A 24035-nucleotide genomic window follows, 5' to 3' on the forward strand; every position below is an offset into this window, starting at 1 on the left:
CAATATCTCAGGGGCTGCCCCAAAGAAGAGGGAGTCAAGCTATTCTCCAAAGCGCCTGAAGGCAGGACAAGAAGCAATGGATGGAAACTAATCACGGAGAGAACCAACCTAGAACTAAGGAGGAATTTCCTGACAATTAGAACAATTAACCAGTGGAACAACCTGCCTCCAGAAGCGGTGGATGCTCCAACGCTGGAAGTTTTTAAGAAGAGACTGGACAGCCATTTGTCTGAAATGGTATAGGGTTTCCTGCCTAAACCGGGGGTTGGACTAGATGACCTCCAAGGTCCCTTCCAACTTTATTTATTATTATTATTAGACAGTAAGAACAGTCAACCAACAGAATAGACATTGCCTTCAGATGTTGTGGGAGCTTCATCACTGGAAGCTTTCAAGAAGAGACTGTCAAAAATGGTGTAGGGTCTCCAGCTTGGGTGGGACTAGATGACCTACAAGGCCCCTCCCAACTCTGTTATTCTAAGGATTTTAATCTCCCCTTTGCATATCTATGCATGAGAGCCCTGAATGAAATGTTCACTGTTCCTTCTGTCACTGAAGGTTTTGGAGTTAAATATTTAAACACACTTGTGTTTTAAAGGGGGAAAAAAGGATATATGTCTTTTTTTAAAAAAAAGCAAGTCATTATGAAAAAAAGGATCGGAATAAAGGTGTGTATCCAAAATTAAAAACAGACTGATGCACCCCTGTGTCTATCAGCTGTTGAAGGGAAAGTCTTCATCAGGGTTCAATCCAAGCTGGGAATAAACAACATGGTGACTGCTTTAGGAAGAAGGTTGCAGTTCATTGAAGAGGAGAGCCAGACAGGAAGATGGCTCTGGAAGAAAAGAGAGAGAGAGAGAGCACATGTAGGGAGTGGGTTTTTATACCTTCTGGAACCTTTTGTTTGGAGTTGTTCCTGTGGCATGAACTTTGACCTGAGACTGAGTCAGCCGTTCTGGTATTCTGATGGTGGTGGATTAATCCTATTATGTCCCAAGGGTCATATCCTGCTTCCCTGGGGCTGTGGCTGAGGACTCTTAGATTTTTGGTGTTGATTCTAGGGATCTTTCTTCCTAATCCCAGTTTCCTGACTCCAGTCTTTCTGATGAGATTATCATCTGCACTTCTACAGATTTGGTTTCTGTTTGGGACAGAAAGATTTTGGGGGGGGGTGTTGGTTTCTGCTTTTAAAATCCTTTAGGAAAATATATTCTGCCTTTTAAATGTTTCCCAAAATATTTCTTTTTCTGGGGGGGGGGGGGCCTGACTTCCCACACAGTGTGATGCACAGCGCAAGTCTTTTCTTTAACCATTCTGTTTTCTTCTACACCTCCGGCCTGTTTTAAACTTTGCAGCTCAACATCGGCTGCACGGACCAGTTCAGCAGCTCTGCTCCAGTTCTTCTTCAGTATTCCCACGATGCTGGCTTGTCTTGGTCATTAGTGAAGGAGAGCTGCTTCCCAGCATCCCCTGGGGTGAAAGGATGTGAAGGAAACAGCAGGGAATTGACGGAGCCCACCATGTACTACGCAGGAGACTTTGAAGAGTGGACGAGGGTCACCATCGTCATCCCAAGGTCACTCGCTGCTAGGTAATTGAGCCATTTGTTGATTTAAATTCATACCTCTGCATTTGTTTTATTTTTTTCCTGGATGAATAAATGCTGTTGCTACTATCAGTAATAAAGTAAGAATACAAGGCACAGAATTTATTGCACAGTGACGGAGCCTAAAGCTTAAATTTTAGAGCCTGTTGGAATAAATAACTGTCTTTTTTCCCTCCTAGCGTTCTCTTTTTTTTCTTTAGGTATAATTTTGGGGCCAGAAAAAAAATATATAAGGCGGGATCAGGAAGCTCTACAAATCAAATGAGTCATCTCTGTAAGATGATAATGTATTAAATTTATATGCAGATGTTGTTGCATTAGATCTATCTGGATGGCTACTCAGAGCAACAAAGAAGATCAGGGGACTGGAGGCTAAAAGATATAAGGAACAGTTGCTGGAATTGGGAATGTCTAGTTTAACGAAGAGAAGGACGAGGGGGGACATGACAGCAGCCTTCCAATATCTCAGGGGCTGTCCCAAAGAAGAGGGAGTCAAGCTATTCTCCAAAGCACCAGAAGGCTGGACAAGAAGCAACAGATGGAAACTCATCAAGGAGAGAAGCAACCTAGAACTAAGGAGAAACTTCCCGACAGTGAGAACAATTAACCAGTGGAACCACCTGCCTCCAGGAGTTGTGGATTCTCCAACACTGGAAGTTTTTAAGAAGAGACTGGACAGCCATTTGTCTGAGAGGGTGTAGGGTTTCCTGACTCCAAGGTCCCTTCCGAGTCTGTTTTGTTCGGAATCATAACCAAGTCTTCGCCTCTTTCAAGCTAATATTACCGCAATAGTTAAAAATTTAACAAACAGATCTGTACTGGGCAATGTTTATTTTTGTTAAATTTTGAACCTCTTATCTTTTGTTTAACAACCTGGCCAAATGTATTTTATCTTCTTGTCTAAGTGTTTTTAGACAGGCTCCTTCTGTTCCTCCATCAACAAATAATTACAGCACAAGGCAGGCTGCGTAGTGTAGAGAACTAAGAGTCTTCGTGGTAGGACTAAATGACATAAAACAGCGAGCATTCTGCTCAAAGTATTTTCCTTCAATTAGCCAACTAACACAGTTGCCAAGTCGCACAGACACTAATGAGATGGCTTTGCCCAACCAGAAGCAGGACCCAATCGACAAAGGCAGCCTGTTTCGCATTATGTCTGTTGTATAACTGGGACTAGGCGCCAGCCTCAAAACAACATTTCTCCACTCTCAAAGAATGCTATTCAAGTTAATCAACGTCATTGCATTTATTGATTGCAATTGCAGATGGGACATTATTGTGCGTCTTCCCTGTAGGCTAGGCTACAACAGTTGGCTATAACTTGTGACAAATTTGCACCCAGATCTAAAAATATTCCCTTGGGAATCAGTTCCATTAATGCTAATGGCGTCTCTTCAAAACTGTAGGGTATCCGGGGAACATTTCTTCGTTGTAGATAAATTCTGTCCCCAACCTGTTCAGAGCAATATATAGATTTTCATGTGGTATTTCCATCGATATACCAGCTAAATCTATCTACCGAATTTCATGGTTGATAGCGTGTTTGATTGTACCAAGTTTTGTTTGACTCCTTCAATTGTAGGATGCCGATGTCTAAATTCAGATTACCCAATTTGGGGGGATTTTTTTTTTTAAAGAGTAGACAACGGGATGGCATTGCTTCTACGTGTATTGAATAGGGTAAAAGGATGGGATGGGATGAGATGGGATGAGATTAGATGAGATGGGATAGGATGAAATGGGAGGGTAGGGTAGAGTAGGGGATGAGATGGGATGGGAGGGTAGGGTAGGGTGGAGTAGGGTAGGATGTCAATGCTGCAAATATTGTATATTCTTGCTTTGACAATGTGCAGAAATGTCAGGTATTTATGGGGTTAATACAGACCAGAAGGGGGGTTGGGGGTAAAGCCGGGGAAACAAAGAGGAAGAAAACCTTTGACCTTCACACTAATTGGATAATGTGATATATGACAGCTAATTTAGGGAGGGAACATGCTGATAATTTAACTGCTCAGAGGAAGAGAACTTAGATCTTAGCATAAACACTCCGTTATGCCTGTGCCGACATTTTGTAACAATAAATGACCCAAGAATGAATAGAGTAGAGTAGAGGATGGGATGGGACGAGATGGGATGGGATGATATGGCAGGGGAGAGGAGGGGAGGAAAAGGGAAGGGAGGGGAGAGGAGGGGGAGGGGAGAGGAGGGGATGAGATGAGATGAGATGGGAGGAGGGATAAGATGGGAGGGTAGGGTAGAGTAGAGTAGGGATAGAATCAAGATCACATCAAGTATTAATACCACTTTACAATGCCTTGGTAAGGCCACACTTGGAATACTGCAGCTAGTTTTGGTCACCACGATATAAAAAAGATGTTGAGACTCTAGAAAGAGTACCGTGATGAGCAACAAAGATGATTAGGGGACTGGAGGCTAAAGCATATAAGGAACGGTTGCTGGAATTGGGTGTGTCTAGTTTAATGAAGAGAAGGACGAGGGGGGGACATGATAGGAATATTCCAATATCTCAGGGGCTGCCACAAAGAAAAGGGAGTCAAGCTATTCTTCAAAGTGCCTGAAGGCAGGAGAAGAAGCATCGGATGGGAAATAATCAAGGAGAGAAGCAACTTGGAACTAAGGAGAAATTTCCTGATAGTGAGGACAATTAACCAGCGGAACTACCTGCCTCCAGAAGCGGTGAAAGCTCCAACACTGGAAGTCTTTAAGAAGAGACTGGACAGCCATTTCTCCAAAATGGTATAGAGTTTCCTGCCTGAGCAGGGGGTTGGACTAGATGACCTCCAAGGTCCCTTCCAATATTATTATTACTACTACTACTACTACTACTATTATTATTATTATTATTATTATTATTAAGTACAATTATGCTCATCCCATTGTTCCACAGAACATGTTCTGTGGTTGCGGTGGAAATATTGGAGCCCAGAAAACAACTTAGATACGTTTTTGGAGGGTAAATTCTTTGCAAACTAGAACACGCCTTTTCAAAGAAACCGGCAATGCCTTCGCTATCTCTGTTCCTCTCCTGCAGGAAAACCAGATTCCGCTGGATGCAAGAGACCAGCTCCCAAAAGAGCGTGCCCCCATTTGGCTTAGATGGAGTCTACATTTCAGAACCGTGTCCCAGCTACTGCAGTGGCCACGGAGACTGCATTTCTGGGGTCTGCTTTTGTGACATGGCCTATACAGGTAAGCTTGGATGTGTAGAATCGCTGTGAATTTCAGCGTGAAGCCCTTGGCTCAAAACAATTCATTCCAGTCCAAAAATGCCGGGGAATTTCTGGAAGCCTGGCATTCTGACAAATTAGCCATCGATAGACAGGTAGACATGACAATATCTATCGACTATGCAAATGAGATGATCACCCAGCTCAAAAAGGTGTTCTGTCCCAGCCTATGTGAGTCCTTTTTATGCTCACAAGGAGAAACCCCTCTTCTAAGAAACAGGCTGGAACTGCAAGAAAAAAAACAACCCCTTTTATTCTCACAGACCTGAGTCCATGTCCAAGGCGAACAAACACAGTCCACAGAAACTCGATCCTCAACACGAATGGCTGCCTTCGGCCACCAGCATCTCCCACCCCTTCCCTTTTATTATGCAGCCAAGGCATGGCTTCCTAATGCCTTCTCCTTTGCCTTTGGAGCCGCCCCATTGCATTCATCTGTCCTACTCGCTTCTCTTGTCTGTGCATTCGTGCATCCGGGATTTGTCCCAGCTGTTCTTCATCACTGTCCAACTCAGGCTCCCAGCACAGCTGTGTCTCAGCCTGAGCGCGAGTAGAGGGGCCAGGCTCTTCGTCCGACTGTAAGTCTTGGAGCTCCTCAGAGCCTCCCTCTGACTCTGATGTCACTGCAGGCCCCTCCTCCTCCTCCTCTGATTCCTCAGACTCAGCTGCCGGGTCCACTGACTGGCGAGGAATCACAACAAAAGAAACAAAAAGACCCAACCATGTCTCCACCAGCAATCAGCACCCAGATGAGCACAGATTAATCCAAGATTAACATCAGACCAACAGTCAAGTAAACAATACCCCAATTAAGAAATTGCCAAACAAGCCAACAGTAAACAGCCCAACCAAAGACTCACTAAGACCACTTCAGGGCAAGCCATTAGAATATAAACTGAGAGCAAACCCCATTTCCTATTAGAACTGATGATATTACCTAGTTGGGTCATGAGACGTCTGCAAGAAAACCATCCAGCTCAGAGAGCACCAAGGACCCCATGGTCACTGTCCTCCTCCATCCTACAAAACCCAGCTAGCCATGCTGAAGTTGAAGCCCACAAGTCTTAAAGTTGCCAAGTTTGGAGACCCCCTGCTAAAAGATTAGACTCCCGGACCCCCAACTTTAACGTAGCTAATGGAGAATTGTGAGACTTGCAGAATTCCATCATCTGGGAATGATGGAATGTGCTGATCTTCAGCTTTCTTAAGAGACACTAATACATGCCAATATAGTATATTGTACTCCTAATACAGGGGTCTTTAAACTTGGCCCTTTTATGACTTGTGGACTTCAACTCCCAGAATTCCTCAGCCAGGCATGCTTGCTGAGGAATTCTGGGAGTTGAAGTCCACAAGTCATAAAAGGGCCAAGTTTGAAGACCCCGGTCCTAATATAATGCGCTGCATATATAATGTTTGTTTTCCAGTTCTAAGCCTTTGCATTGAAGACTTTTTTCTAAAATGTATTCCTATTTATTTGTTTGTTTATTTATTCCCTTTGCTGAAGCTTCACATGGGACCTGTGTGTTTAATGCACCTAACCCCAGCGAGATGTTTGACAGATTTGAGAGGAAGCTGAGTCCCCTTTGGTACAAGATAACTGGAGCACACGTTGGAAACGGCTGTGGAATAGTGAATGATGGGAAATCTCTTTATTTTGGAGGTCCGGGCAAAAGGGAAGCGCGGACAGTCTCTCTGGATACCACTGGCATCAGGTCAGCCTCTATATCAGTGATGGTGAACCTTTTAGAGACCGAGCCCCAAACTGGCATGGTTAGGAGGGCAATGACTTTTTTAGGCTGCCTTATCTATGTTTCCTGGTAAAATACATGGGAAAATCCCATTGGAGGAAAATTCCACTTAGGGTTAGGTCAACATGAACTCATAGAGCAAAATGGACATCGCCAATGAATTTGGAGTGCTTGGGTATGGTTAGCAGGGCAGTGACTTTTCTAGCCTGCCCTATCTATGTTTCCTGGTAAAAGACATGGGAAAATGCCATTGGAGGAAAATTCCACTTAGGGTTAGGGTTAGGTCAACATGAACTCATAGAGCAAAATGGACATCGCCAATGAATTCGGAGTGGTTGGGTATGGTTAGGAGGGCACTGACTTTTCTAGGCTGTCCTATCTATTTTTCCTGATAAAATACATGGGAAAATCCCATTGCTGGAAAATTCTACTTAGGGTTAGGGTTAGGTCAACATGAACTCATAGAGCAAAATGGACATTGCCAACAAACTCGGAGTGCTTGGATATGGTTAGGAGGGCAGTGACCTTTCTAGGCTGCCCTATCTATGTTTCCTGGTAAAAATACATGGGAAAATCCCATTGGAGGAAAATTCCACTTAGGGTTAAGGTTAGGTCACCATGAACTCATAGAGCAAAATGGACATCGCCAATGAATTCAGAGTGCTTGGGTATGGTTAGGAGGGCACTGACTTTTCTAGGCTGTCCTATCTATTTTTCCTGATAAAATACATGGGAAAATCCCATTGGTGGAAAATTCTACTTAGGGTTAGGGTTAGGTCAACATGAACTCATAGAGCAAAATGGACATTGCCAACAAACTCGGAGTGCTTGGATATGGTTAGGAGGGCAGTGACCTTTCTAGGCTGCCCTATCTATGTTTCCTGGTAAAAATACATGGGAAAATCCCATTGGAGGAAAATTCCACTTAGGGTTAAGGTTAGGTCACCATGAACTCATAGAGCAAAATGGACATCGCCAATGAATTCAGAGTGCTTGGGTATGGTTAGGAGGGCACTGACTTTTCTAGGCTGTCCTATCTATTTTTCCTGATAAAATACATGGGAAAATCCCATTGGTGGAAAATTCTACTTAGGGTTAGGGTTAGGTCACCATGAACTCATAGAGCAAAATGGACATTGCCAACAAATTTGGAGTGCTTGGGTATGGTTAGCAGGGCAGTGACTTTTCTAGCCTGCCCTATCTATGTTTCCTGGTAAAATACATGGGAAAATCCCATTGGAGGAAAATTCCACTTACAGGTTAGGGTTAGGTCACCATGAACTCATAGAGCAAAATGGACATCGCCAACAAACTCGGAGTGCTTGGGTATGGTTAGGAGGGCACTGACCTTTCTAGGCTGTCCTATCTATTTTTCCTGGTAAAATACATGGGAAAATCCCATTGGAGGAAAATTCCACTTAGGGTTAGGGTTAGGTCACCATGAACTCATAGAGCAAAATGGACATTCCCAATGAATTCGGAGTGCTTGGTATGGTTAGGAGGGCACTGACTTTTCTAGCCTGCCCTATCTATGTTTCCTGGTAAAATACATGGGAAAATCCCATTGGAGGAAAATTCCACTTAGGGTTAGGGTTAGGTCACCATGAACTCATAGAGCAAAATGGACATCGCCAATGAATTCGGAGTGCTTGGGTATGGTTAGGAGGGCAGTGACTTTTCTAGCCTGCCCTATCTATGTTTCCTGGTAAAATACATGGGAAAATCCCATTGGAGGAAAATTCCACTTATTTTGCTTCTGAAAACTTCACTTTGCCCTAGGTCAGGGGTCTTCAAACTTGGCCCCTTTATGACTTGTTGGCTGAGGAATTCTGGGAGTTGAAGTCTACAAGTCATAAAAGGGCCAAGTTTGAAGAGCCTTGCAATAAATGATAGATAGATGATAGAGATATTGAGTAGATAGATGGATGAGAGAGAAAGATGGCAGATAGATGGATGAGAGAGAAAGATGGTAGATAGATGGATGGATGAGGGAGAAAGATGATAGATAGATAGATAGATAGATAGATAGATAGATAGATAGATAGATAGATAGATAATTAGACAGACAGACAGACAGACAGATAGATATGATAGACCAAAGGTCTTCAAACTTGCCTCTTTTATGATTTGTGGACTTCAACTCCCAGAATTCCTCAGCCAGGCAGTGCTTCTTCAGATCTGATTGGATGACAGGGGAATGGAAGGATTTATACTCCTTGCATTTGTAAATGACCAGCTGTCTGCAAGGAGTATAAGTCTTTCCATTCTCCTGCCATCCAGTCAGAGCCGAAGAATCTTCTTAAATGAGCAGCGAAATGTCTTCAAAGAAAAGCAAGAAAGTCCAGATGCCTCATGAAAAAAGCACTTTTGGGATAATCATGACGTGGGAATCTCCAAAGATATTTAACTAGGAAGCTATAGTGGACAGAAGAATCTGCAAGTTTTAAAGATGCTGTTTTTTTTCCTTCCAAACTAACCTTTTTAATTTTTTTTTAAAAAAAACCAGATTAGTTCAGTTCTATGTACAAATTGGAAGCAAAAAAGCTGGTTCAGATTGCAACAGACCCCGAGCCAGGAACGAAGGTAAAAATTATTTTGTTAGCCCTATAGCTTAGTTGAAAACATTGGATGTTTCTTTTCATTTCTGTGTATTTATATTTTTCTGAATATTTATGCGTGTGACAGTTTTTGCTTTGTTCGCACATTTTGCAGCATCAGAGGAGGTAAACAAATAGTGTTAGGCCAATGCAATCTTATTGATTTATTCCCACATTTCCATGCCGAAGACATTCTTTATTCCCACGTTTCCATGCTGAAATCAATAAGACAATCTTATTGATTTATTCCCACATTTCCATGCCGAAGACATTCTTTATTCCCACATTTCCATGCTGAAATCAATAAGACAATCTTATTGATTTATTCCCACATTTCCATGCTGAAGAAGGAAAGCTAGTGTTGAAAGAAAAGTCTTCATCATGATTCATCCAAGCCGGGAGTAAACAACATGGGGACTGCTTTAGGAAGAAGGTTGCAGTTTATTGAAGAGGAGAGCCAGACAGGAAGGTGGCTCTGGAAGAAAAGAGAGAGAGCGCACATGTAGGGAGTGGGTTTTCATACCCTCTGGAGCCTTTTGTTTGGAGTAGTTTCCTGTTCCTGTTTCAGGCTTTGTATTTCCTGTGTCACGTATTCTGACCTGAGTCTGGGTGTGCCTTTCTGGTATTCTGATGGCGGTGGGTTTATCCTATTATGTCCCAAGGTCATATGCTGCTTCCCTGGGGCTGTGGCTGATGACTCTTAGATTTTTGATGTTGACTCTAGAGATCTTTCTTCCCAGCTTTCTGACTCCAGTCTTTCTGACAAGATTATCACATCTGCATTCTGCAGACTTGGTTTCTGCTTGGGACAGAGAGACTTGGGGGCAGGGTTGCTTTCTGCTTTTAAAATCCTTTAGGGAAATATATTCTGCCTTTTAATATTTTCTTCTCTGGGGGGGGGGGCTGACTTCCCACACTAAACTGTTGGGATGTTTTGGAAACTGCAATTTCTTTGTTTTGACAGGACATGTCTAAAAACGATGGGAAAGCCAGGCTAGCATTGATTATTGGCTGCTGGTGATTAATTATGCTTCGTTATTAGTTCTCAACTGACACAGCAATAACACCTCTCTATCAGGGTTTCATAATACATGAGCAATCATGGATACCGAAAGAAGCGTGGCAAATTCAGTTTGCACAAGGCTCCAAATTGCTTCCCTTTTGATTTATACTCGGCCCTAAAGTTGGCCATCATTTATTCATGAACAACCCAAGCACTGTAAAAAAAAAAAAAAAAAACAGTCTTGCACAAGATAAACCCAAGAAAACAGCCAGCTATTCTCTGGCAACTTGGGAACTTTATTCTGTGCATAAAAGCTCTGGGTTCAGGTGTAATTCTCGGGCCACGGGCTTCTCCAGGTTTATCAAAATGCTGCGTGTTTGTGGGACTATCGGTAAAAAAAAAAAAGAGTTCCATCAGACTTTATAACTTCTCACGAGATCGCATGAGATCCCATGTTTTCCTACAGAGCCCTTAAAATGATGCTTTGTTCCCTCTTGATTCCCAGGACTTGTGATCCAGTATTCAAACGACAATGGAATAAGCTGGATTTTGCTACGAGAATTGGATTTCTTGTCTTTCTTGGAACCACAGATTGTGTCTATTGACTTGCCCCGGAAGGCCAAAACATCGGCCACTGCATTTCGGTGGTGGCAACCTCAGCATGGTAAGTAACAAGAATATCTTTCTCTACAACCACATATAATGCGTGGATAACTTTTCAATTCGACTAATTAATAAAGATAGTATCCTTTGGGTAAATGAGCATGAAAAGGCTCGTTCTCTATAAACAAGACATATTGTTAGTCTGTGAATTGTTTCCCGTGCGCTGCAATTGTTCATTTGTTCTAAATTAAGTCGGGGTGGCGCAGAGGTTAGAATGCAGTACTGCAGGCTACTTCTGCTGACTGCTGTCTGTCGGCAGTTCGATCCTGACCGGCTTCAGGTTGACTCAGCCTTCCATCCTTCCAAGGTCAGTAAATGGGGACCCAGATTGTTGAGGGCCATAGGCTGACTCTGTAAACCACTGAGAGAGGGCTGTAAAAGCACTATGAAGCGGTATATAAGTCTAAGTGCTATTGCTATCTAAGCGGTGTTGGCACAGTGGTTAAAATGCAGTATTGCAGGCTAATTCTGCATTCCCGCTGCCGGGAATTCGATCCTGACTGGCTCCATTTTTCATCGTGAGCTGTTTAAAAGCTCATCCATTTCCCTTACTGTATGGTAAATGAATTGCAAATGATTGCCCCTTTTCAAAGATTAATTGCTTGGGGAAAACCACTCAGGTTAATGCAATACCATAACTTTGTTGTCGTTGTCGTTTTTGGTGCCTTCGTGTTAGTGTTGACCTTGGCAACCACCTGGACAAGACAGTTTTGGCAAGATTTTTGGAAGTGGGTTACCATTGCCTTCTTTTTAGGGCCGAGAGAGAGTGTACTGGCCCGAGGTCACTCCATTGCCTCAGTAGTCTAGATGGGATTAGAACTTGAAGCGTCCTGTTTAGTGCCTTAACCACTGCACCAAACTGGTTCCAGACCATAACTTAGATAAAATAATGTCAGGCGTAAAGAATTAACCATCATGTTCTCCCCGGTTTGTTTATAGGAAAGCATTCAGCCCAATGGGCTTTGGACGACGTCCTGGTAGGCATGAACGATAGTTCTCCGATGGGTTTCCAAGATAAATTTGATGGCTCTGTAGATTTACAGGCAAATTGGTACCGGGTTCAAGGAGGGCAGATAGACATTGATTGTCTATCTATGGATACCTCGCTCACCTTCAGTGAAAATATAGGTAAGGCTCAGATTGAGCAACGGGCGTGCTTTTTACATTTCCATTTCTGTTTTGAAAACCCCCAGTGTTTTGTGGCACTTTGCAAACTTTTCAGAGTTTTGAAACATTGCCGACATTCATACATTCGTATCCATTATGCAACTTCCCTTTTGCCGTAGGCAACATTACAGTATGCAAGGTTCAAAAAAAAGGAATAAATCATAGCAAGTCAACAGAGATGTTCAAAAAGTGAGGTTAAAAGGATAGCCATGATCTTGTGATTGAAGTCAACCTGCTTTTATGTGTATCATGGCTAACATCTTGACCTTTTGGACCAAAGCTGAAGTGGCGCAGCAGTTAGAGTGCAGTACTGCAGGCCACTTTAGCTGACTGTGTTCAGCAGGTCAGCGGTTCAAATCTCACCGGCTCAAGGTTGACTCAGCCTTCCATCCTTCCGGGTAGGTAAAATGAGGACCCAGATTGTTGGAGGCAATGTAAATATATATATACATTGCTTACTGGTGTACACTGCTTAGAGCAGTGATTCTCAACCTTTCTAATGCCGTGACCCCATAATACAGTTCCCCATGTTGTGGTGACCCCCAAGTGGGTGTGGCCACCAATAAGAGGGAGTAGGACAGCTAGGGAAAAGGGAAAAAATGGTGGACAGCATGGTTTGGTGATCCCCGTGAAATGGTCATTCGACCCCAAATGGGGTCCCGACCCACAGGTTGAGAACCACTGGCTTAGAGAGTGCTTGCACTTAAAGCAGTATATAAGTCTCATAAATAAATAAATAAATAAATAAAGTCTGAAGATACATCCCAAAAGCCTGTACAGGTAGATCTCAACTTTTAACCACAATGGACCCTGAGGTTTCTGTTGTGAAGTGAGACATTTGTTAAGTCAGTTTTGCCCCATTTTACCGACCTCTCTTGTCACAGCGGTTAAGTCAATCGTTCCAACTGCTCAGTTAGTAACCTGGTTGTTAAGTGAATCTGGCTTTGACTTTGCTTGTCAGAAGATCGCAAAAGGAGATCACATGTCCTCGGGACACAGGCAACGGTCATAAATACGAACCAGTTGCCACCATCTGAATTTTGATCACCTGACCAAGGGGATGCTGCAAAGGTCGTAACTGTGAAAAACCATTGTACTGTAAATCACATGTTTCAACATTGTTGTAACTTTGAACGGTCACTAAATGAACTGTTGTAAATCAAGGACTACCTATAGATCAGCGGGTGCAATAATAACAAAACAACAGAATTGGAAGGGACCTTGGAAGTCTTCTAGTCCAACCCCTTACTCAGGCAGGAAGCTCTATACCAGTTGAGACAAATTGTTGTCCAATCTCTTCTTAAAAATGTCCAGTGTTGGAGCATGTACAACTTCTGGAGGCAGGTTGTTCCACTGGTTAATTATTCTCACTGTCAGGAAGTTTCTCCTTAGTTCTAGGTTGCTTCTCTCCTTGATTAGTTTCCACCCGTTGCTTCTTGTCCAGCCTTCAAGCGCTTTGGAGAATAGCTTGACTCCCTCTTCTTTGGGGCAACCCCTGAGATACTGGAAGACTGCTATCATGTCCCCCCCTCGTCCTTCTCTTCATTAAACTAGACATACCCAATTCCTGCAACCGTTCCTTGTATGTTTTAGCCTCTGGTCTGTAAGATGCTAAGAAAAAGACACAGGCATGTCTTGACCAGAGGTTTGAAGCTGCAGGACACAGCTTGACAAACTCTTGAGTTTATTGCTTCTTATATACTTGTTACGTACATAGGCTTTACCATTAAATGCTGACAAAGGTTTCTTCATTGGAAAATGTCTTCATTAAGCAACTATTTTCTAGTAACACATTACATGGTCAAAGACCAGGTAAGAACAAATACAGGTAGATGAAAGCAGAAGGAACTAACAAAGACAGGAAGAGATAGGAGAAGGAACTAAGCATATTATCTGTTTAGGTAGGTGAGGCATTAAGTCAGCGGTTCTCAACCTATGGGTCGCGACCCCATTTGGGGTCGATTGACCATTTCACGGGGGTCGCCAAGCAAGGCTGTCTGCCATTTTTTTCCCCTTTTCCGGCGGGTGCCTTACCTCCCTTGGGCTGGGCCAGCTGGTGGCCCAGCTGGTGGTCAGCCTGCTCCGTCTCTGCCGCTTGCCAGCTACGCCTCGGCCGGCGCAGGGGGCGGCACCATGCATGCGCGGCGCTCCCGGGCAGGGAAAGTCCTCGACTTACGACCGGTTGGATAGTCTTCAACTTACGACTGGTTTAGTCCTCGACTTACGATCGGTTTAGTCCTCGACTTACGACCGATTGGGGGTCATGGCATTAAAAAGGTTGAGAACCACTGCATTAAGTCAAAAGGGTATGACTTTTCTGGCTGCTTCACTGGGACAAAGGGTATCAAAAGGTTATGAGATTTGTGTGTGGGGGAGAAGCACGGCAGTTTGCTGCGCATGCATTTTTCCCCACACTGGTCCCCTAATCATCTTTGTTACTCTTCTTTACTGTACACTGATTTTTATTTTTTTATTTTTTTTTTTAAGGAAAGCCTCGCTATGCAGAGACCTGGGACTTCCACGTGGCTGATTCCACCTTCATGCAGTTCGAGCTGAACATGGGCTGCACCAAGCCGTTCAGCGATTCCCACGCCGTTCATTTCCAGTATTCCCTAAACAACGGAAAAGACTGGCATTTGGTCACGGAAGAGTGCGTGCCGCCCAAAATAGGCTGTCAACATTACACAGAGAGTTCGATTTACAGCTCAGAAAGATTTCAAAACTGGAAGCGGATCACGCTGTCTCTCCCTCCGGCAGCAATGTAAGAAATAGCCTCTAATGTACCGATACAGGAGAATAGTTGCAGCTCAGAGATGAAATGAGCAGTCCTTAAAGCTCTCTGAGCTTGGTTGTCTTCTTGCAGACGTTTCATTACCATACTGGATAGTGTCATCAGCGTGAGTAAGGAGTTGGGTTTGCGCTCAAGTTTATATTCTAGTGTCATGCCCTGTCAGTGTTCATGTCGGTGGTCTTTGAGTTTCTTTAGACCAGGGGTAGGCAACCTTGGCTCTTTTATGACTCGTGGACTTCAACTCCCAGAATTCCTGAGCCGGCTTGGTTCAACTTGGAAACCTCTCCCTTTCCCCTCAGCATGGCTGGCTCAGGAATTCTGGGAGTTGAAGTCCATGAGTCATAAAAGAGCCGAGGTTACCGACCCCTGGCCTAAACAAATGGGGTCCAGGAAGTCGACAAGTGATAAAAGGGCCAAGTTTGAAGACCCTTTGACTTGTGGACTTCAACTCCCAGAATTCCTCAGCCTGGGAGTTGAAGTCCACAAGTCACAAAAGGGTCAAGTTTGAAGACCCCTGCTCTAAAGTGTGTGTGTGTGTGTGTGTGTGTGTGTTTAATTATTCTTAACTTTTGAGCTGTACAAGTAATTAATGGCATCTGCTGGATCTGTGCCTCTTTGTAATGCATACTGTGAATTTTTAAGGTTTCATTAAATCAAATGTTCTTTTTCTTAATTGCTGGAATGCTTACCAAAATGGACCACCGTATAATAAAACCTTTTTTTTTTAGTCTTGATTCTCAGCCCCAACAATTATTTTAATATTTTGGCCAAATCAATTTGTCACATCTGTTTTTATATTCCTGCTTAAGTGTAAGTGGATGTTACAGTCACTTACCCAGTGTCTTTTCCTTTCTCTTCTATAACCTCACAATCTGATTTCTTCCCCCCACCACACACACACAATTTGCTCTTTCCAGGTCCCCCAGAACGCGCTTCAGATGGATCCAACATGATTATACTCCTGGTGGGGATACCTGGGCTATTAATAACGTCATTCTGGCCACCGGATGTCCCTGGATGTGTTCTGGTCATGGAATCTGCGATGCTGGACATTGTGTGTAAGAAAACAAACAAATGCTCAATTTGTTTAAGAGGAGGAGAGAATATATTTAGGCCTAATGTTGAGATGTAGCTGCTGAGAATTCTGGTTTTGTTTTAATTCGTGAGTTTACGGCAGGACCCAACTGCCTCCACTAAGCTAAGCAGAAATTACTGAAGCAGCAGCAGTCCCCTGTTACATCCCAGATGAAACCCTGGCTTGTTTATTGAAGCCATACCTTCAACTCCAGATTGATTAAGGGAATTTAGGCTAAACCATATGATGAATGACTGTGGGAACTAGCTATGTCTAGTCCAGGGGTAGGCAACCTTCGCTGTTTTAGGACTCATGGACTTCAATTCCCAGAATTCTGGAAGATGAAATCCACCAGTCATAAAAGAGCCAAGGTTGCCTACCCGTGGTCTAGTCTAACAAGGAGAAGAACCGGGGGTGACATGATAGCAGTCTTCCAGTACTTGAGTGGCTGTCCTACAGAAGAGGGAGTCAAGCTATTCTCCAAAGCACCTGAAGGCAGGACAAGAAGCAAGGGATGGAAACTAATCAAGGAGAGAAGCAACCTAGAACTAAGGAGAAATTTCCTCACAGTTAGAATAATACATCAGTGGAACAACCTGCCTCCAGAGGTTGTGAATGCTCCGACACTCCAACACTCTTTAAGAAGAGATTGGACAGCCATTTGTCTGAAATGTATAAGGCAGTGGTTCTCAACCTTTTTAATGCCGCGACCCCCAACCGGTCGTAAGTCGAGGACTACTCAACCAGTCGTAATTCGAGGACTACTCAACTGGTGCAGCACCGTTTGCAGAATGGGACTTTTGGCGGGCTCAGCAGGGCAGAGACAGCCTGGACAATTCCTATTGGCTTTTGAAAGCCAATAGAATTAGACTCTATTCAAGAGAGTCTATTCTATTGGCTTTCAAAAGCCAATAGAATAAAAGGGAGTGGCACAGCTAAGGAAAAGGGGGGGAAATGGTGGACTGCCTTGTTTGGCGACCCCCGTGAAATGGTCGTTCGACTCCAAATGGGGTCCCGACCCACAGGTTGAGAACCGCTGGTATAAGGTTTCCTGCCTGAGCAGTGGGTTGGACTAGAAGACCTCCAAGGTCCCTTCCAGCTCTATTCTATTCTATTCCATTCCATTCCATTCTATTATTCTATTCTAATCTAATCTAATCTAATCTAATTCTATTCTAAATGTCTCATCCCCATTTTCCTTCAGGTGTGACCGAGGTTTTGGAGGGCCGTATTGTGTGCCTACTGTTCCCCTCCCAACTGTGCTAAAAGATGACTTCAATGGCAACCTGCACCCTGACCTTTGGCCTGAAGTCTTTGGAGCCGAGAGAGGAAACCTAAACGGTGACACCATCAAATCCGGAACGAGCCTCATCTTCAAAGGGGTTAGGAGTTGTTGACATTCAAATGTTACTTAATTCTAAATTGTCTTTCTCTGGTTTTGAATGGTTCTTTAGAAAAATCAGTTGCAGTTGTTTCCCATCTTTTTTCTTCATACTCTTTTCATATCTCTTCATCCACTTGTCCTGTGAGATTCATTTAGGATAGGGGTAGGCAACCTCGGCTCTTTTATGACTCGTGGACTTCAACCCCCAGAATTCCTGAGCCAGCATGGCTTAGCTTGGAAACCTCTCCCTTTCCCCTCAGCGTGGCTGGCTCAGGAATTCTGGGAGTTGAAGTCCATGAGTCATCAAAGAACCAAGGTTGCCCACCCCTGTCCTATATCAGGGGTCCTCAACCTTGGCAACCTTAAGACTTGTGAACTTCAACTCCCAGAATTCCTCAGCCAGCATGGAGGAACTATGGTCGCTTCATGACTCGTGGACTTCAACTCCCAGAATTCCTGAGCCAGCATGGGGGAACTATGGCCCCCTTCATGACTTGTGGACTTCAACTCCCAGAATTCCTGAGCCAGCATGGTTCAGCTTGGAAACCTCTCCCTTTCCCCTCTGCGTGGCTGGCTCAGGAATTCTGGGAATTGGTCATAAAAGAGCCAAGGTTGCCTACCCCTGATTTAGGGGAAGGACACAGATAATATATCAGATAACTCTTAATGGCGGCCTACTGGCATACCCCCAAAATTGGGAAACTATTAAATCCGTCACCTCACTCTTCACTCTAGTTCCAAATCTTTATATAGCATTACTTTAGTAGTTTCGAAGAAGATTTTTTATTGTTTAAAGAAAAAAATGTACTAGATTTGCTTAGTAAGAACGATGACCAAGGTGTTATTTAAGTCCATGGAAAATAATAATAACTATCTATTCTCTTTATACAGGAAGGGTTGAGGATGCTCGTTTCAAGGGACCTAGACTGTACAAATACAATGTATATTCAGTTTTCCTTCAGATTTTTAGCTAAAGGTAAGTAGCATTTTAAAGGAGTACTTTGGTGTTCTCTTTACCACCGCATAATGGACAGAAACTGTCCCCCTTTTAGTCATATTTGATTATTGTTCCTTGTGGTTTTCCTAGCAGAATTTTCCCCCCGAAATGGCTTGCTAGAGAACTAGCTGGTTTTGTGCCTTAGTCGAGACTAGAACTGACCGTTTTTGCTTCTTATCCTGATGCCTTAATCACCACGCCGAACAGGAGTAACGATAAATTAATATAATCCTTGCTGAGTCCAAAAGTGGAACTAATTCACAAACATCCAGTTACGACTCAGAACAAAGACTCAGTGACCTGATGAAGCTAGAAAGATGTTACCTGTGTTGCAATACCTCCAACCTGTTGTATGTTCCTCAGAATCTGTGGCAATTAATACTACATTTTATACTTATGTATACTAAGATACTATACTATTAACCGGGCACTAAATCACAGACTCCAAACACTTACTCAGCAAAAGGCTTATATTGAAATGACTCAGCTAAATGAGACTCTGTTGCAGACAAGAATAAAATCATAGTCAATTATTTATTATTTTCTGCAATACAGTATAAAACTGTCTAAGCCCTTAGTTAGGTCTCTGCGCCAGACTTTAAATCCCAGACATTCTCTTCCCAACTTTCTGAATTAATGGATACTTGGCAGTGGACAAGTTGACTTTGGCAAATTTGGATGCTCTCTGAGAATTATTAATTTCTGTCTTCCTAGATTTAATTCTTAACACAACCTGGCATCAGTTATCGAAATTGTTTTGCTGTTTTGGATTCATCTTTTTGTAAAACTTTTGCCTGAATCTGTAGTTAAACAGAAAATTGTCTCGCCCAAAACAGGCTGCCATTTTTGATATGTAAAATTCCTCTTTATGAAAAAAAAAGTAGGGGGGAATCCAGAATTTCTATATCTTTGAACAGAACAATATTTAAGATAGTGTCATCTTTTGGGGGGAGAAATTCTGGTGTTTTCTTAAAGTACAGACAACCAAAAGATGGATTCTTCTATTAAAGTAAAGATGGTCTCCATGAACACCCCATGATATCTCAAAATCTTGTCCAATAACTGTTGCTGTCCTCAAAAAAAAATAAGCCCAAATATCAGAGTTTGTTGCATTTGAAAATCTGTGTGATATTATTGACTACTATATTAAGTCTTCTTTAAAGAAATGACTCAACTTGATTTCATCAAGGTAAGCTTTCATAGTTGATCCATTTTGGCCAGGGATCCCCAACCCCCGGTCCATGAACCGGTATCGGGCTGCAGCATGCCAGCAACTTGTCCACACAAACAAGCAAAGTCCCATCGGTGGGATGCAGGCAGCACACAAAACCACACACTCTCCGGTCCACAGAAAAACCTCTCTCCACAAAAACGGTTCCTGGTGCCCCAAAGGTTGAAGACTTCTGATCTTACCATTGTCATCCTTGTGACATCTTCTCTTATGTTCCAGGTACTCCGGAAAGATCTCATTCTATCCTGCTCCAGTATTCCATCAACGGAGGCATCACTTGGCATCTGATAGATGAGTTTTACTTCACCCAAACCACCGACGTCCTTTTTATTAACATCCCGTTGCCGTACTCAGCACGAAACAGCGCTACACGTTTCAGGATCTGGCAACCTTACAACAACGGTACAGAACGAAGAGAGACAGGGAGTCCTCAACGGACAACCGATGGCTTAGCAACTGAATTGAAAAAGGAGACTTACAACCAGTGGTGGGATTCAAATGTGTGAACAACCAGTTCTCTGCGTGGATGCCACTTCCGGAAGTCCATTCTGGGCATGGGCCACAAAAAATTAGCTACTGGTTCTGCCAAAGTGGTGCAAACCGGCTGAATCCCACCTATCTGTCTGTCTGTCTGTCTGTCTATCTATCTATCTATCTATCTATCTATCTATCTATCTATCTATCTATCTATCTATCCATCCATCCAGTGGTGGGATTCAAATATGTGAACAACCGGTTCTCTATGTGGATGCCGCTTCCGGAACTCCATTCTGGGCCTGGGCAACCAACAATTAGCTACCGGTTCTGCCGAAGTGGTGCAAACCGGCTGAATCCCACCACTCTTTCTGTCTGTCTGTCTATCTATCTATCCATCCATCCATCCAGTGGTGGGATTCAAATATGTGAACAACCAGTTCTCTACATGGATGCCACTTCCGGAAGTCCATTCTGGGCCTGGGCAACCAAAAATTAGCTACTGGTTCTGCCGAAGTGGTGCAAACCGGCTGAATCTCACCACTGCTTACAACCCAGTTCTGACTGTCGAGGCTGTTTTTCACAATCCCATGACTGGACTTTGATTGCGCAGCAACATGGGTGCATTTACAACCATTAGCAGTGTCCCATGGTGGTGTGACCACATTTTTATGGCAGTTTTGTCAAAAGATGGTACTTCCAGTTTTTGGGAAAACCACCCCATAGTGGTTCACCTAGCAAACGATGGTGTTTACTTAATGTATTCGTTCAACAATCAAGTTGATTCGCTTTACAACTTCTGCGTAAAAGGTTGTAAAATTGACTGTAATGACATATGGCTTTGGTGGGCAGGCTCCATTACCGTCACGGGTTGAGGATTGCCTGTACATTTTGATTCTGAAAGACAATTTGAGCAGCAAGTGAAGTTCAATGCCATATTCTTAATGACAGATTCAATGTGCTTGAGTTAATGTGTGTCTAACAGAGAAGAATTCATTAATGTTATCTTCTTATGTCAATCTATCATTATCAGATTTGGAATTTACACGTGAAAATATTACTGCTCATAATCACTCTACTACTCTACTTCTTAGAGTGTTTTAGGAAGCACTGAGTACTCTCAGTGGCAACTAGTAAACTGTTCCATTGCATACCATTATTTCCTCGTGGTCTCTTAACAATTAGATCAGTGGTTATCAGGATTTTATTTTTATTTTTTTCTTACTTTTCCTAGGTAAGAAGGAGGAGATTTGGATTATAGATGACTTCATTATTGATGGAAATAACCTCAAAAATCCTGTGATCCTTTTGGATTCTTTTGACTTGGGTCCAAAGGAAGACAACTGGTTTTTCTATCCTGGTGGCAACATTGGACTTTATTGTCCATATTCATCCAAAGGAGCACCGTATGTATTAAACTGAAAATATATACATATACATAGTGAGACATGAGAATAGAGTAGACTAGAGTAGAGTAAAAATAGACTACACTAGATTCAACTGGACTGGACCAGACCGGAATAGAGTAAAGTAGAGTAGAGTACAGTGGACTGGACTGGACTGAACTGAACTGAATCAGAATGGAGTAGAGTAGAAATGGACTGGACTGAACTGGAATAGAGTAGAGTAGAGATAGACTGGATTAGAATGGAATGGAATGGAATGAAGTAGAATAGAATAGAATATGGAATAGAATAGAATAGAATAGAATAGAATATGGAATAGAATAGAATAGAATAGAATAGAATAGAATAGAATAGAATAGAATATGGAATGGAATAGAATAGAATATGGAATGGAATGGAATGGAATAGAATAGAATAGAATAGAATAGAATAGAATAGAATAGAATAGAATAGAATAGAATAGTTTGAGCAAGTATGATTAGATGCATAAGGAATTTATCTCTGGTGCAGAAACGCTCAATGTACATGCAAAGCAGTGGAGTAATAATAATGATACCAATAAGAGAAGATAGAAAAGATGAGGATAATAATAATAATACAGTCATACTACATGGGTAAATATGCTTAGACATAAGACAGTGCTATGAAGGTTATGTGTTCAGCAGAGTGAGGGCCTGGAGAAAGAAACCATCTTTGTGTCCAGTTGTTTTGACTTGCAATGCCCTATTGCAGCAGTTTATGTCCAGGATGTGAGGGGTTCATAGATATTTTCTCAGCCCTCCTTCTGACCAGTGCAGTATACTGGTCCTCAGTGGAAAGCAGGCTGGTTGCAGTTGTTTTTTCTGGAGTCCTAACTGTATGTCGAAGTCTGTGTCGGTCCTGTTTGGCTGCTCTGCCAAACCAGGCAGTTATCAAAGTTTCAGAAAAAGAAGCATAAAGTAAAGAATGATATTGTGAAATAGATCCCTTTTGCTCTTACCACAGAGAAGAAGATTCTGCTATGGTATTTGTGTCCAATGAAATTGGAGAACATTCAATTACAACGAGAGATCTGAACGTAAACGAAAATACCATAATCCAGTTTGAGGTACTTAAATCTCTGCTTTCTTTTCTTCTTGCTGTCAAAGTGTTGTTGTTGTTTTTAAATCTTGCTTTAGTATTTTTTCTGGATATGTTACCTTTTTTTTAAGGATACGAAGGATCGGGTGAGTACGATTTATGAATCCCTAGGAGCTACCTAATCCACAAAGACTGGCAGATCATTTCATTATTGCACATGTGAAAATGGGCAGTTTACTATCTTTCAAGTTTATACAAAGTGAAACCTTATAATTTTCAGGAAGGGCCTGAAAATTGAAGGTACAGTGAGATTGAGAGGATGTTATAGGTAGGGATAGTGTGTCCTTTGTTCAATTCTGTGTCCCAAGGTATATAAAAGATTGACACGGGCTATGAAATTGTCCTTTTATCCACCAGACATAGAGCAGTCCTCAGCTTATGACCACAGATGGGACAGGAATCTTCCTTACTAAGCGACAGTTTTTTGCGACAGCTGTTAAGCAAATCACTGCCGTTATTAAATGAATCAAATGGTCATTAAATAAATCCAGCTTCATCCATTGACTTTGCTTATCAGAAGCCATCTGGGAAGCTCCTTTAGACACCACAACTATTGTGAATTCATGCTGGTTGCCTATTGCTCAAATTTTGATCCTGTGACCTTAGGGCAGGGTTAGGCAGCCTCGGCTCTTTTATGACTCCTGGACTTCAACTCCCAGAATTCCTGAGCCAGCATGAAGTCCACGAGTCATGAGGGAGCCATAGTTCCCCCATGCTGGCTCAGGAATTCTGGGAGTTGAAGTCCGCGAGTCATGAAGGGGCCGTAGTTCCCCCATGCTGGCTCAGGAATTCTGGGAGTTGAAGTCCACGAGTCATAAAAGAGCCAAGGTTGCCTACCCCTGCCTTAGGGATATTACGATAGTGGTTAGTACAGCACCTTTTTCAGCACTGTTGTAACATCACTAAGCAAGTGGTAAATCAAGGACTAACCGTAGTTGAACTTTTTTTTTTTACAAAGGCAAAAGACATCTCATAACTTTACCATTCAACAAAACACTTGTTTTGTTCCATTAAGAAAATATATTGTATACTGTAAAATGTATACAAGCAAGGAGCAAAGCCCACCCTCACTGACACGGATGACGTTACCTGGTTGGGTAATGAAATGTTTGCAGGTAACCAATCCAGCTTAGAGAGCATCTAGGCCCCCACATTAAGAAAATAAGAATCTGTTGTTATTATTATAACATTGTGGTGTAAGTTGGGATATTAAACAGATGATAGGTGGACAGGAATATCAACACCCACTTATTGAATTGAAATAAGTAGTTGCATCCACAGTACGGCCCCCCAGAGCATATGCTGAATTAAAACTGAAGCTGAAGCCTAATGCACAAATTTTGTGTGTGCACTAACACGTTTATGCAAAGCATTCAGAGTCCCAGCACATTCGTGTGCAGTTGTAAGAGGCTACTGCTTGCTTGTGTATTCTTAGAAAAACCTTCCCTGACTGTTTATTTATGCACATTTCAATTTGTCACGGCAACCAATTAATAATATATAGAATGCAAACGGTTTTATAT

General features: G+C 42.6%; 1 protein-coding gene across 4 annotated transcripts in view; it reads left to right on the plus strand.

The window, feature by feature from the left end:
* Positions 1–24035, plus strand: part of RELN (reelin) — a 276773-nt gene that overhangs the window by 198155 nt on the left and 54583 nt on the right. For all 4 annotated transcript variants that reach the window (XM_039363759.1, XM_039363760.1, XM_039363761.1 and 1 more), the window contains 13 exons: positions 1356–1591; positions 4659–4816; positions 6362–6569; positions 9112–9188; positions 10711–10869; positions 11808–11996; positions 14523–14796; positions 15744–15884; positions 17106–17283; positions 18177–18261; positions 19733–19915; positions 21222–21393; positions 22378–22480. In XM_039363759.1, the coding sequence (XP_039219693.1) occupies positions 1356–1591; positions 4659–4816; positions 6362–6569; positions 9112–9188; positions 10711–10869; positions 11808–11996; positions 14523–14796; positions 15744–15884; positions 17106–17283; positions 18177–18261; positions 19733–19915; positions 21222–21393; positions 22378–22480 (2163 nt within the window). The remainder of the gene's footprint in view (positions 1–1355; positions 1592–4658; positions 4817–6361; positions 6570–9111; positions 9189–10710; positions 10870–11807; positions 11997–14522; positions 14797–15743; positions 15885–17105; positions 17284–18176; positions 18262–19732; positions 19916–21221; positions 21394–22377; positions 22481–24035) is intronic.

This window comes from Crotalus tigris, unplaced genomic scaffold, assembly GCF_016545835.1.
Source record: "Crotalus tigris isolate CLP2741 ecotype Arizona unplaced genomic scaffold, ASM1654583v1 scf7180000019599.1365583, whole genome shotgun sequence".
Classification (NCBI taxonomy): Eukaryota; Metazoa; Chordata; class Lepidosauria; order Squamata; family Viperidae; genus Crotalus; species Crotalus tigris.